The sequence below is a fragment of the Chelmon rostratus genome, chromosome 15 (assembly GCF_017976325.1).
Source record: "Chelmon rostratus isolate fCheRos1 chromosome 15, fCheRos1.pri, whole genome shotgun sequence".
Classification (NCBI taxonomy): Eukaryota; Metazoa; Chordata; class Actinopteri; order Chaetodontiformes; family Chaetodontidae; genus Chelmon; species Chelmon rostratus.
Genome location: NC_055672.1, coordinates 4458668 through 4474126, shown reverse-complemented (window position 1 = coordinate 4474126; position 15459 = coordinate 4458668). Strand labels below are relative to the sequence as shown.

The 15459-nt window shown below is 39.5% G+C and overlaps 1 protein-coding gene across 2 annotated transcripts; it reads left to right on the top strand.

The window, feature by feature from the left end:
• Window positions 1-897: 897 nt before the first annotated feature.
• On the top strand, window positions 898-15185 carry si:dkey-33c12.4 (uncharacterized protein LOC560112 homolog). 2 transcript variants are annotated; one of them, XM_041954383.1, is made up of 18 exons: window positions 898-1024; window positions 1316-1368; window positions 2263-2338; window positions 3428-3576; window positions 3848-3928; window positions 4143-4199; window positions 4336-4536; window positions 5004-5204; window positions 5380-5434; window positions 5537-5627; window positions 5722-5863; window positions 6021-6125; window positions 6422-6521; window positions 6627-6822; window positions 7770-7844; window positions 8322-8424; window positions 9750-9856; window positions 9950-15185. In XM_041954383.1, exons 1-18 carry the CDS (start codon window positions 997-999, stop codon window positions 10083-10085), a joined length of 1956 nt encoding a protein of 651 aa, XP_041810317.1. In that variant the 5' UTR covers window positions 898-996; the 3' UTR covers window positions 10086-15185. The 2 variants fall into 2 exon arrangements, with proteins under 2 accessions (XP_041810317.1, XP_041810316.1); XM_041954382.1 differs by having other exon boundaries at window positions 6422-6530.
• Window positions 15186-15459: the final 274 nt, after the last annotated feature.

Genomic DNA, 15459 nt, shown 5'->3' with positions numbered 1-15459 from the left:
CAGCCAGTAAAAACACATTTGGTTCAATGGCAATCTATTTATCTGCAAAAGCATAAATTAGTAAAATACAAATGTGGAAGTCAATAATTTGTATAATACACAGATATAGCAAAAACTAAGGGGCGAACGGGGTAGTCTTAAGTCAAGTAGAAGTTGCATATAGTGGTCCCCCTGCTCCTGTCCCCACTGCAGGATGGCCCAGTTAGCTTTCATCCATGTCAGGAGTTATCCATCAGGTCTGGAAATTTGCACATGTAGTCAGATTGCAAAGAGTAGTAACAATAAAGATCTTAACAACTATCTGCAGATTTCTAAACTGTCATTTCTGTCAAGTCCTTGTGCTTTAGCGGTACATGTTCCACAAAATTATTTGCATTTTATCAAATTACCATAAACCAACTCACATAAAGTGAATATGTGGTCCCTGAGGCAGTTGTCTGTTTCACCCTGTTGGTGATCCAGCAATGGGTTTATTCAATGAGTTTTAAATTAAATGCAACTGATAAATATAGAAATTGTATTTTTGTATGCCTGTATACTGGTGTTATGCTGTCACATGATTTAAGTATTTGATGTAATAAACATGTGGCAATTTACATTACTTATGTCAGTTTTCACCTATTTCAAACGTAATATTACTAAACGTGGCTAAAAGGTATAAACCGTGATAGCGCAAACATAAAGTTGACGGGGACTTTTTGCCCTCATTCACTGCTTCAGGTAGCGTGCTGCATTCAAAGCCCGCCTACTTCACCAGGATTGCCATGCGCGACAACAAATCAGAGCCCTATACCGTAACAAAAATCAGTCATCCCATGTGATTGGTGGAACTCCTTGGAGGCGGGTGACAGCCTGAGAGGCCAAAGTCAGGGCGATAAAGATCCAAATCAACGCGGAAACACACTCATAGCTGGACTGTTGTGAAATTTGCCTACAAGACAAACATAACGTTTAACATATCTGCGGGACACCAGTTCAAAGAAATAAGTTAACATCATGCCAAGAAAGAAGGACATTTTCAAAGGTATGTTGTCGTGATTTTCATTTTGTAAGTTGATAACGTTAGCTTAGTCCCTGAGTTTCATTTACTGAAAACTTGACCTATTTCGTGAAATGTGTAGCTGGCGATACTTAGCTTACTAGCCAGCTACCTAGCTAACGTTGTGGCGTATTGTGAGCGCCGACACAGTAACGTCATTAATGTAATTGTACCACCTTAGCCACTGATTTTGACTAAGGCCTTGTAACGTTTAAGTCACATCTTTAATAATTAAATGTCTGATGTATTTTAACGTTACCCATTTCCCCCTCTCAGGTGGCGCTCCTGTTGATAGAATTCGAGAAAACTCGAGAATTGTGCACACACATGTGAGTATGATTCACTGGATAATTTATCTTGTTATTACTGCTGTGACTAACAGGTCTGTCTGGTTTTAAGTGCCCTGCTCGTGACGAGCCACCTGTTCTATCGTTACCTCGAGCTCCAGCCCCGACTCAGTAAAACGTAAATAAAAACATAATGCAATCAAACGAACTGCGTTTACCGACAACAGTTTTCTGAAGTGTTCCTGAGTCCATGTAGTGATCTCCTTTATACAATCACCTGTTCACAAAGTGGTGAACCTCGCTTGTGAGTGACTGAGCCTTTCCAGGACGCCCCTTTCATACCCAATCATGATACTATCACCTGTTACCAATCAACCTGTTTACCTGTGGAATGTTCTAAACAGGTGTTTTTGGAGCGTTCCACATCTTTCCCAGTCTTTAGTTGCTCCTGTTTCAACTTGTTTGAAACGTGTTGCTGCATCAGATTCAGAATAAGCAGATATTTACAAAAATCAATGAAGTTGATGAAGTTGTCAAACATCAAATATATTGTCTTTGTGCTGTTTTTAGTGGAGCATATGTCAGAAAAGATTTGCAGTTGATCACATTCTGTTTTATGTAAGTTTATACAGTGTCCAAACTTTTTAGAAATCAAGGTTGTATATGACTTGACATAGTTGTCAGGTAGGTAGCTATGGCAGCCTATTTTCTCAACAGTCTGATTAAAGTTCAAAATGTCCTTTTTATACAACCTTTAAGAAGGAGATCACTATGTTTATGGTATGTTACATCTTACAAAAAAGACAAAACTTTGGGCACATCTAGGCTCAACGTTACGACAGCTATATTAACTGTCAGCCCTTATGGTAACTGCTGCAGGTAGCAGCCAAAAAAAATATCATCACACACAATCAGCTGATCTGTCCTCCTTCTCAGGAATCTATGATGGATTACGTAAATGGACGTCACCCTGTGAACTCCTTCCTGGATGTCTTAACCGCTGGCTTTTTTGGTAAGTTGTTTTCTGAAGTGGCTGTTGCATGGTATTTCAAAATGATGGTGGAGAAGAGAAGTGGAGATAAAATGCCCAGTATTATTGGATTTAAAACCAGTGAACCAAAACAGACTGGTTTGCTCTGACTCATTTACATAGCACAAGTACATAACATTTGTTTATTTTATTTCTTAGAGATGTCAGGTGTTGGACAGGCTGCGCAACAAACACAACACAAATTTACTGCCCTCTTACTAAGTTTCTGAATCATCCAGTGAAACCCCATGTCTGTGAATGCATTTGTTGTTAAAGCTGCAGCAATATGGAGATAGCATGTTCCTAGTGGACCCGTAGCTGCTTCGTGCCCCTCAACCCCAGCAGGTTACCCAGCAAGTACACAAGTCTTCTGATGTGTCTTTGTAGAAGTCTGCTGGACTTCTACAAAGGCCAAAATCAGCTTAGTTTTGTGATCTCTATTGCAGTGCAACACTTCCACCAAATAGCATATTACAGGTCTATGAGAATGCAACAGTTTAGGTAACAGAAGATGCTTATGATGTTTAATGATTAGGCCCCTACAGTTTTTTAGTGCAATGCACATATACATCACTGTTGTAAAATATGGGCAGCTGTACACATGGATTTGTTACAATTAAATTACTTAGCAAAAACATGCAAGTATACAACTTTGCTAACACAGCCAAACATCAAGCACATACTCCAAAACAAGACATAACTTAGCACATAAACATAATATAGTAATCCAGCTAACAGCAAGATGGCCAGCTCAGCGTCTGTCTTGCAGTCTTTTATTTCGCGACAGTCTCGACAACGGCTAAAACCCAGTCAGAGATTCCAAAGCTATTGCTTTAAAAAGCTATAAAGCTCAAGCTTAATGGCCACGTTCTGCTACTGCACATACAACTAGCTGTATTGTATATTTACCTGTTCCTCCCTAATGTTGGAGAGATGTTTCAGCACCATTAAGGTCTAACTTTTTGAAAATCTCTCAGGGAGATGGTGATGAAACGGTTATTTATCCTGTGTACTAGCACTAGAGTAAACGAATAGCTGCTTTTTGTGTTTGTCTGTATCTCCTACGTTTAGATTTTTTATGGACTGCTGATGGAAACCTGGATAATGATATCCTATATTCTGATGATGATGACGACGACGACGATGATGACTTCTATCCACACAATGTTTCTCACAGGCCATTAGAACCACACCCACGAATAAGACAACTCACCGATGAGGTATTAATTCTGTTTCACTTTTCTGAAAGTGAAACCTTATGTTCGCTTCATTATTTATGCCTGGTTTGTCACATGATGTAAATGTCTGACTGACTCATGTACTGTATAGAGAATATATTTAAGATTTAGGGACTTTTAACAACAGCATATTTTTCCTCTAAACAGAAATGTTACTTTTAGAAGATTAACTAATGTTTTATTCTCAGACGGTGTGTTTTTAATTTCTTTAATTTCTTGAACATTGGCTCAACTTGTTTTTTTTTTCTTTCAGGAAGCAGAAAAACATACAAAGGAATTGATTGATGAGGAACGGCGTAAGGAGAAAACAGAGAGGAACAAGCGTAAGAAATTGGTCAGTATTGGCATAATTATTTGGATTTAGCAACATTTTGAATGTTGGTGTTACGTCTTTCTTTGGTAGAGAAGTAACACACACCAAGGATTGTTGTGAGGTGCTGATCACTGGAAATTCCCAAAAATATGCATTCCAACCAAAGTTTGCAACGGTGCTTTTTTCTTTCACATTGACTCACAAAACATTTCTTTTTTTTTTTTTTCTGTCACAGCGCAAAAAAGAGAAGAAACGATTGGAAAAGGAGAATGCAGTGAAAGACCTTTTACCTGTAAGTCTTGTTTTGCTCATATTGCTGTGAATTGCAATGAATACACACAAGTGTTGTAATCTGGAAATAAAATCCAAAGAGCAAGGGCTTTTTGAAGCCACGCTAATTACTTAATCTAATTTTGATGTTATTTTAGGAGGAAGAACAAGGGAATTTAGACTCCTCAGAAAATCAGGACAAAACTCCCGTTATTGAAAGTAATGCAGAAGCAAGTGAATCTCCTGAATCTGGTAAATCAAAAAAAGCAACTGAGGCGGTTGGATGTGAGGAGAGCAGTGATAATAATAAAGAAGAAAATCTTTTGAAGATGGATAAGAAAGAAGATGAGGAGCAAAAGGTTTGTGGAGATTTTCACATTTGTGTGTCACTCACTGTGTGTTTTGTTTGAATTTTCTTGTGAGCTACTATTTTACTACTTTTAGACTATTGCAGACAAAATGTCTCACAGGTAATGTGATTACAGGTAATATGGATGATGACCAAATAAAAAATTCAACTTTTCGACTTGCGAGTTAGCAGAAGTGCTGAGATCTGCCACAGCATGTCAGCTCTGCCCTCACTGACTCACTTTATGACACTGGGAGTTTTTTGTATTGTTCGTTGTTCCTGTGTACAACGGATGAATTTAAACATCTGTTGAAGTCTGACTATTGGTTTGATCTAAGCCACAGTCCAGATCTGCCTTTGTGAAACCGGCCCTAGATTTTAAACTTTGGTCCAGCTGTGTCTGTTATAATGTTTGCTGTGTACGGTCACTGTAACCGGACAAAACACCACTATCTTGTTTTTCATTATCCTCATCAGAATTCAGAGGTAAATAATTCAAATTATGTTTCAACGGCTAACTCGGCGCCTGAGGAGACGTGTAACCAGAGGCCTTCGGGAGAAAAGAAAAAGAAAAAATCAAAATTACTGGAAGGTCGGGAGTCCAAGGAGGAAGACCTGAAAGTCGAGGAGAAACCTGAAATTCAAAAGAAGGAAGAGAAACATGAACCCATTAAAGAGGTGGGAACCATACTTGGTTGAAATTCAGAAACCTGCTTGATTGCAGATATTTTACCACACCTGAGTCACACCAAACAACAACTAAATCTTAAAATTTAGGTTGGAGGAAAATTAAGTGTTTCCTGCAGGGCTCGCCATGTTTCACAGACTTGTGTGTTACTTGTAATTTCAACAGACAACAGTGGATCCCATGGTAGAAGAGTTTGCAAGAAGAAGCAGAGAGCTTGCTGGTAAGTTATACTTCCACTCGATTTTTTTGTCATTGAGACTTTGATAAAATGATGATGTGAAGGTACTGAAGCGGGCACAACTGTCCTTGGTCTTCCTTCCAGGTATTGGAAATCGTTTGGCTGCCTCTGGACAGTATGAGATGGCTGTGAAATACTTTACTGACGCCATTAAATACAACCCAAAGGAATTTAAGTAAGAACATGGACTTAAATTTACTTCAGCCTTCATTAAAGCGCTCATAAGCCACTGTTAATGACCTTGAATTATGTTTACTACTGTTTTTCAGGTTATTTGGAAATCGGTCCCTCTGTTACGAAAGAATGCAGCAGTATGAAAACGCTCTCAGGGATGCTGACCTTGCACTCTGCATGGAGCCAAACTGGATAAAAGGTTTATTTAGAAAAGGAAAAGCTCTCTGTGGGCTCAAGGTAAATCACAGCTCCTGTATCCAGTTAACCCTGCTTACACTGTGCACCTTTTTTGTGTGTGTGCTTTCTTTTCATGAATTGCATCTCTTCATTACTTTATTAATGTGTTTTAAATCCTTACTAATTGCCCTTGATTCCTCCTTCACTTCCTTTCCAGAGATACTACGACGCCTCGCTGATCTACAAGGAGGTGTTGCAGCTGGAAAGTTCGAGCATTGAAGCCACACAAGAGCTGAAACGAGCGCAGACGTTGCACCTTATGGTAGGAGAAGCTTATGCACAGCAATCCACAAGGCAAAAAAAGCCCGATTGTTAGAAATAGACGGACTGTCACAGTGACAGGGAATAATGGGAAATAGTTGTTTCCTCTGACCAGGTTATATTTCATTCAGCGGTTTCAGTTCATGTTTTGGATTGGACTCACGGTTTTCCTTTGAGTTTCCTCCTGCTAGTTTTAGTCTTAAATGCTAATAAAGTGTACATGTCATTTGTGACTTTAATTATCTGCATGCTGGTATCATGTCAGTTTAGGAGGTTGTTTTTGGACTTCCTTTTTAGGAAATGGGATTCAACTGGACGCAGAGCTCTGAGGCCTTGAAAACACACGCCACTTTAGAGGAAGCTGTTGAAGCTCTGTTTGGCGGTGACAGTAATCCAGGTCCTGAATGTAAATGTCTCAAAATGTTCCTCAAAGTTGGAAAGATGACCTTTCACTTCAGAGATGTCCTGGTGTTTGAGCTCTCTGTTTGTTGGCTCTCTTCAGATGCTGCTGTCAGTAGAGACAATACAGAGCAACCAGTGGTGGAGGAAGATGACGACGACGACGATGACGAGGGAGAATGGACTGTCCTACAAACAAGCCGCCCCAGAACGCAGCAGATCAGAGAGTCCAATGCTTTGGGCCAGAGCAGATCGAAATCTCAGTCACCGACCCCTCACTCAAGAAATTCTGTGAAACCGTGAGTTGAGCTTTGTAGTAATAGATTTTTAGCAGACTGGAATGACAACAGACCAAAGGCTGTGTTGGATTTAGGGGCCTTAACTTTAATGTAAGAGCACCACTTACAGTATTTAGGCCACCAATGCTGGCTGCAATAACTGACTTAAATAAGGGGGTGATTATCCAAGAAGAGTTTTTTTTAAGCATAAACCAGTGCATTGAATGGTGCTCAAGGTGGAAGGGAACACGGTGCCCCTCCAACCGAACCAAATAACTTTAGTCTTAGCAGCATTTAATGAAAGACTGAGGTTAATAAAAGTCTGCTGTAATTCAAGAAAACTATCCTTAAGTGATTTCATCACTGCATTGGGAGATGGACCAGTGTCTGAGAAGATTGTATCATCAGCATATAAATGAGTATGGGAATTATTAACAAGATAAGGTATATCATTAATTAATATGGGGAAGAGAGTGGGACCAAGTGTTGAGTGCCTAAAGACACATGACAAAGACAGATGGAGATTTTAGCCACTATTAGAGAGGTAGTTCAAAAACCAAGCTAACGAATGACTGGAGACCCAAATACTATCTAATCTATTTTAAAAGTATTTTAAATTGCTGTGATTATATTCTGTTGAGTTTTTCCTGCATGCATCCGTCTGCAGAGCTCAGTTATTTTGTGTCTCACATTGAGGAAATGTGGAAATATGCACACATTCATTAGTTCATCAATTTACTACTGTATATTTGTATCTTTTAAAGTAATAATCAGTCTTGAACAGAGTGGTGCATGATGCAATACTACATCATTACTGTGCATTTACAAACTGAATTCAAGGTGACTATCCTCCACACTATTGAGTAAAGGTGGCTGTCTGTGCAAGAACAGAGTTCACAGATTAAAGTGAATTGACCCCAAGTGCAACATTTTAAATAGTTGTTTTATCTCTTCTGTTTTCGATAAAGGAAGCGCTTCCCCATTTGGGTTGGATCCTTGGCCCCTTCCATCACCTACGCAACACTTCACGAGCTCTTCAGCAGGTGAAGTACCTCAGCCCGATCTCCTCCACGTCTCTGTCAGAATCAGATATTGTTCGAGTTTAGTTTCAGAGTAGGTACGTAGGAAGGTAGGAACGCTTCAGCAAGAAGAATACAAAGAATTAAAAGGGCAGATTTAAGTATGTAGAATATAATAAAGTGGTGAAAACAAAGGCAAAGAGTCACATTTTAAGATATTTAACAAATGCAGCTCGAGTTTCTGGTGTTTGATTTGGATTAAATATTAAAAAAAAAACAATATGCACACACTGACATATTGATGCTATGTTTGTTTATGGAATTTGACCACCAGAAGGTTCACGAGTATGGACTCTGAGCTTGTTATGTATTTATTGCTGCTGAATTCATTAGTTGATTTGACCTTATTGACTCCGGGCTGCAAAGCAAATTGCCCTGCAGGGATTTTTAAGATTTCTGCTCATGTTTATGCTGTCCGCCTTTTCTCCCTCTCTCTCTCAGAGCCGGGACGGTCAACGGCATCAAGATGCTGCTGGAACACCAGTGTGCCTTTGTGAACTACACCAGGAAGGAAGACTGTGAAAGAGCCATCCAGTGTATTAATGTATGTATCTGTTTACTTCAGAGGATATTTACATATTATCTGTTTAGGCATTTGTCGATGTGTCGATCTTGAGCCACGTACATCTTTATCTTTAAGTTTGTGACATGTTAAGTACTGTGATATTTCTTGTCAACATTAATCTGAGAGTGTGATGACAGAGTTGAAAAGGCATGTTGTCAATCCACAGTCAGCAGGAAGTAGTTATTACATCTAACATTGACCAAAATCCAAAAACGTGACGCTGTAAAACATAAATAAAACAAAATGTGATAATTTGCAAATCCTGTTTCACATCGACTCAACTGAAAACAGTACAAAAACAATGTATTTAACATTTTATGTCATTAGCTTCATTGTCTTTTATAAATGTCTACTTATTCTGAATTTGATGCCAGCCAACATGTTTCAAACAAGTTGAGACAGGAGCAACAAAAGACTGGGAAAGTTGTGGAATGCGGCAAAAACACCAAGGATTTATATTGCGTATAAAAACAAAGTTAAAAAGGAAGTCAGAAAATATGTTCAGTTGTTTGTCTTCACAACTTGGCAGGTTTTAAGTAGAGCAGGAAGTTAGAGACTGGGGGAAAACTGATTTTGATCATGTGTTATTGAAGCAGTGACTGACTGCAGCTCTTTTCACTCTGTAAAGTTATTCATGCTTTAAAGTCTGTCTGCTTCCCTAAAACTGCAGGATTGTTTTTCCCATCACACAAATCAAATCTGACATGAATCTTATCAGTTGTTCCTCCGTGAAGCTTCTTCTCTTTTCTTTTCCGAGCTGTGTGGCTCTCCAGTACAGCTCTGTTAACCGTCACTTAAAGCATTTATTTTTCAGCGCTTTTGTGCACTGCTGCATAAAATGGTGCAATATTAATAACTGTCAAGCCATGCTGCATTAAACTAAAGCTGAAACAATTGATTAGGTGAATTAACCTGCAACTATTATGAGAATTGATTACATTTTTAAGCAAAAAATACACTGGCTGCAGCTTCATTGTGTTTTTTTCAGTCCTATACTAAATTGAATATTTTAAACTTTTAGTTGGAACATATTTAAAGACGTCACCTTGTGTTCTGGGAAACTGATGGATATTTTTTTTTTCTCATTTTCGAAACCAAATGTTTAATCTGTTATAAGAGAAAAACAACCTTAAACAATCGACAAGCAGATGTTCAGAAGCTGTTAGTCTGATTGTCCAGATCTGGCCAGAGTTTTACTTCACAGAATGTCAGTTATTGTACTCGGTGAGCAAAATGAGTTATTTTAACTGCTGTTTGTGTTGACATGTTTGTCAGATGTTGCATGTCTCCTCTTTCCTCCTCAGGGAATGGTGGTGGAGGGGTCTCCACTGTCAGTGCGATATCCCAGTAAAATCTACTCTGGACTCGGTATGTCCAAATCAGCTGCCACTGACCCCTATTCACAACCCGGGTAAGAACATGCTCTCCTTCTCCCTCGTATTGATAAAAGCACTGTTTCACTTACGAGTTTAGATTTTACTTGTTGTTTTTCCTTTTGTTGTAGCCCATACAAGAAGGAGTGCTTTTTCTGGAGGACCACGGGCTGCACGAGGTCGGACTGCACCTACAAACATGTCCCAGAGCACAAGAACATCGACAGGGACAAATTCACCAGTAGACTGGGAAATCATCACATGTAGGAAATCAGAAATGGCGAGCATGCATCATTTCCTTTGACATTTGACACAGTGGTGGTGCCAAAACCGGCTGCTTTTAGTCACAATTTTTGATTATGGTTCTCGTGTTTGGCAGCAAAAAAAGAATAATTGTGTTTGGGTTTGCCACTCTTTTGCATTTTTTTTGGAAAAACCATGATGGCCCACTGTTGTTGTGCAAATGCAAAGGACAAATCTAACTATGTTACTGCTGTATTATAGTAATAATTAATGTGCATCAAGCTTTGGCCATTCATTTGCAATATGATTTGTCAGGGATTACTTGTGTTTATCTAATCTGTTTAAAGATTGTGTTAAAACACTTGATTTTCACTTTTGTTGCACTGTTTTAAATTGTTTTAAAACAGATTTTTCTGTTGATTTTCAGTCACCAGTAGGTGGCACCATTACATCTATCCCTTAACTTTGGGGCTACAAACTGTTCTGCTTTCTTTTTAAAGGCTGTGATTTAAGAGTAGTTATGCTAACGGCACATTTATTGTGCTATGTTTGATTGTGTCTTTTTAAATGTGCAGGGGAACTAATGGTTCAGTTCAGTAGTCATGAACATTATGTACACATTTTGTAATGGCATGTCTGTTGGAGAATCTGTTGAAGTGTAGTGATGTTTGGACACAAACAATACAATAAGTGCCTTTTAGTAGCACTGTGGCTGCAGTTTATCATGGATCAGCCCAGAGGGAATTAAAGCCTCAACTGTGAGAGTGTTTATGTTGTGCCATACACATTAATATACATACAGGACAAGACCAAAGACTTGGTGTAGGTGGAGCAGCATAGATACACATGAGTCACTAGTATACACACTATGCAGTCACCTTCATGATAAGCTGCATAAGGCTAAAGCACAATTTGTGAGCGGGATTATTCAAGCCTCAGCATGTAACTCAGTGTAATTTGGGATATCACCATGCAGGCAGTCAGGGGAGCTGTGACTTTAGGATGAGAGGCCCAGTGGTTCTTCGCTGTCCCACCACGAAAGCATCCCTAGATTAATCCCAGTAGCAGCTGTGTATCCTGTTGCAGTGTCCTTGAGTGAGAAGCCCTCTGCAGTCGTCTTAGCCTGAGCCTGAGTTAGAGCAGAGTGCCAGTTAAACACCTGACGAGTAACCATTGTCCCAGAGATTTTATCTGAAGCGAGGTTCTTCTAAGCCTAAAATACCTCCCTTCAATCCCCCTGACTGTGTCCCCTCACCGTTAATGTGGGTGGGATTTGTGTAGATCCCTCTCCGCGAAAGCCCAGCAGGTTTGTTATTTGACTTGAGCAGTTCAAGGTCACTTTTGTGACTCCTGTTATGCAATGTGTGAGGTGTGAATTACAAAACCTTCCCAAAGAGCTCAATAATTGCCTAAAAATGAGCGCTGGAAAAAAGTTGAGGCATTTAGCTGTGGAAAGTGCTTAGTCTTGACCTAACAGAAAGAGAAGCTGTACTTGTTGGCATTAATTGGCTGATTGTGGCATACCTCACAAAGCCCTTTTGATCTGCGTGAGATTTGAGAGCATGAAAGGCCTGTAATAGTAATAACATGAACTCTGGCTGAACCCATAGGCAGCACTGAGCCATACAGTTGATACATTACCAACTCGCAAAATGGGTCTATATTTAATCTTATTGGTCTGCTTGGCTGTGCCCTGCTAAAAACCTGTTCAAATGCAGATAAAGACTGATAAGAGGTTAGGGTTCACAAACCGGCTGAAATCAACATCCCGCCACTCTGGCCCGGATGAAGCCAATCCCTCGCTTAACTAAAGCAAACAGCAGGAAGATTAAGTGCATCTTGTTAAAAGGCTGCTTGGTTTGTAGAGCTTTTAACAGACTTCGCACTCCACCTCTCCCTCCCAACAGGAGGAAAAGGGAACAAGAAAACACGGTAACAGAAATTAACCAGCAGACATGACATGTTGCTCTCCCACGCTTTGCTTTTTGATATATGGCTATGCAGCAAAAATCCTCCCCACTCCCCCTCAAGAGGAGTTTTGAGTTGGAGTAATTGAATGCATTTCTTTTAGCGCAGGGATACATAATCTAATTTTTATTCTAATTCTGTGGTTTCCCTCCGCTGCTAAATCAACTATTGATGTGGCATGAGGGGGTAGCTGACTCACGCTGTATATCAACAGTCTGATTTGTTTCTCAGGAAGCCAAAATAAATGCTCCACAGCAGCTCTGCAGCTGCTCAGCTTACAGGCCTCTGCTCGAACTTCATAACCTTCCCAGCAGGGCCGCTGCTGTTTGCTTGCCTTTATTTAAAGGAATGACACTTCAAACACAGCAGTGTGTGTGTTTTGGAGCGACGCACCATCTTTTTTTTTTTCTGTATTTCCAACAAATTCTCGCAGGAACATTGTCTTTGCAGTTTAAAGGCCCCGAACACCGATTTTCTCAATCAGCTTCTCGCTATGAGTGATGTGGTCCTACATGAACACACAATTTTCTGCCAAACTTGGAACATTTTTGCATATTTAAGAGGAGAAATTTCTGCCTAGATGTTTTTTCTGTGCTCTTCTCGCTTCTCTGGTTTAAAGTGGGCAGAGTATTTCTGTGCAACAGTCAAGATTTAACAATATTAACAACAATAAGCTGACCCGCGTTGTACAGTTGTTACCTACTGATGCTGTTATTGAAATGTGATGACAACACATTAACAACGTCCTGAAGAAGATGATTCGCTGGGTTTTTGAAATCGAAACTTTATTTAATAAAGAATATTTAACATTATAGAAAAATACTCCAGATGAAACAAAGTTTTCAGAGGCTTTAAGTCTTGTTTTATTTACATCTTGATATCTCCACACCATACTAATCTTTAAAGCGAAGAGAGAAGATCAACATTATCAATCCCCAGCTGGAGAAATGAAAAGACAGTTTTGCCCTTTCTTCCCCAGTAATTTAAAAGGTGACCCATTGTATTTTCTATCGTGAAATGTAGATGTATAATTTTGAACTGAACTGTTGTGTCTGCACATTGTAAGGAGCGTGATGACTGAGATCTACAAAATGTCATAATGGTCGACTCACACAATGGGGAGGCATCTGGTTCACTGCAGCCTCTTCTCAACCGTTGCTGGATTTCTTTGTTGCACTGTGAAATGAATACAGTAATTGTCACAATGAGAAATTGACCTTCTCTTTAATCGAGACAAAGGCCCCCTTAACAAGTTAAAATAGCGCAAACCCAATTAGGGAATTGATTGCTTGCTTTCATTTTCCTCATTTGCATCAGGGTCATATAGGGAAGATAAATTAATGTCTAGTCTTTTGTCTACACTGTCATTCCTGGTTATGGGGTATCTGTTGGTTAAGACGTGAGCGGGAGAAAAGTCTTCCACCCTTTAACTCATCTCTGATAATCTGCTGTTAAACGCCGACAAGTTAGAACGACCTACAGAAGATTAAAAAGTCCTCTTTCATACTGCTGTACAAAGAGAAGTTTTTATGTTCATGGCATTGTTTGATGTATCATTCAAAGGGCAATCGGTGTTTATGCGTTGGCAAATAAAGACATACATAATGCCCATATTAAAAGGCTTATTAGAGGTTTTGTTTGGGATTATCATGGTTATTGGTGTATGTGCATTTCAATATGATTAAAAAACCCCACTTGCAGAGACTTCGGCCTTGACCACATGAATACGATTTTGCAAAACAAACATTTTCTCTGCTTTGTGGCCTCTCGTTCACACACAAACAGCATTTTAGGTCACTTAAATGGAGAATTTTTTTCAGACACACCTTCTGACCCGCGCGCACACAATGAAACGGTGCGTTCAGGAAACAATGACATTATCGCTTCATACATGCCCATTGTTGCTTTGTGTAATGAGCGCACAATGGCGGCCTAGTGGTTAGTTTACGTTTGGTAAGCACTGCAAGGCTGTGGGCCAGAGAGGTGTTAATAATTAGCTATTGTTGTATGTATTTCTAAGTTACTACCACCAAAGGAAAATAAACTAATTCTCAGTTGTTGTTGTTTGGTATTTGATGTTTTATTGAGACTGTGTTGCTACCTGCAGGGCTGGTGTGGTTGAGTGTTTGGTGTGTATATTTGTATACATGTGGTCGAGGCCTTAAAAGATTTATTTTTGTCGCTGTCAACAAGTCCCATGAAAATGCCAAAAACACATTGCATTAGTCCGTCTCAGCACTTTTCTACCCTTCCTGTAGCACTGAGCCCCAAGCCCACTGCTTCCTACAAAATATGTAAATCTTATACTTTAATTTAGAGAAGGCTCAGTAATTTCCTGAAACAGCTGGGCACTGTAGTTTCCAGCAAATGCTTGTAATGCAAGGGACTATTTTCAGCTGTGGATTAATACACATTTGGTGCACGTTACAGCTGTAAAATGGTGAATGTTAGACTGAGTCAGAATTAACAGTGCCCACACTAGCCCACTTCTCATCTCCAAGTGAGGCTACATTAGCTGCTACTAGCATGACGCACCAGAATTGACCAAGCTGTCGGTGGTGGAGTTGCATTGTGGGTAATGAAAGTGGAAGGTTTTGAAGAATTTGTGGAATAAAAAAACAACTCTCTGTTTCTGCCACATAAATTTTGACGCTTTTTATTAAAACTGTTCATCGTGAAGCTGCCAGTGTTATAGGAGTGCAAAGCTAAATCAGTTTCGTGCTCTAATAAAATGTCACCCAGTTTGACTGTGTGCTTAAATTGTTTAGTAGTTTTGGACAATTGCAAAGCTCGATGTCACAGAGGAATAAGATACATCATCCACTGGATACTTGTTAGGAGGATCGATTCGTTGTTTTTGGTCTTTTCATGGGATTTGGGATTTGTTGACAAAAAGAAAAATATCACCAGAATTCACCAGTAAAACCTTTTTTTTTTCTGTCATTGCCTTAGAAGAAGACTAAAATACCACAATGCTCAACGCTTTAAACAATATGATGATTACAATAGTTGTAATTCATGTTTAACATGTAAAACACTGGTTTGGTCCTTGTGACATCCATGCTTTCAATGTTTCTGCACATACAGTATGTTCAGTAAAACTGTCTGACTGCATCCACATCCTGTTGTTTTTTTTACATTTAAATAAATTATTGAAGTGTGCTTCTGTGTGTATATCTGCATGTTTATGTTCACACGCACAGACTGCAGAGTGACGGGGAGGATAATGGCATTGACTCCCTTTGTTATCTTCCCTGATAAATGGCAGTTTAAAGGTTGAACCCCACATCTCTTTCATCTCCGTCAGACGTGCACAGACACATATTCTGAGTGTTGTCACTTTCTTTTGGTCTTTGTCTGTGTGATCGATTGAAAAATGGCCTGTACGGGAGCACAGTGTCATTAACGTGATTAGAGGCTTGTAAACAAA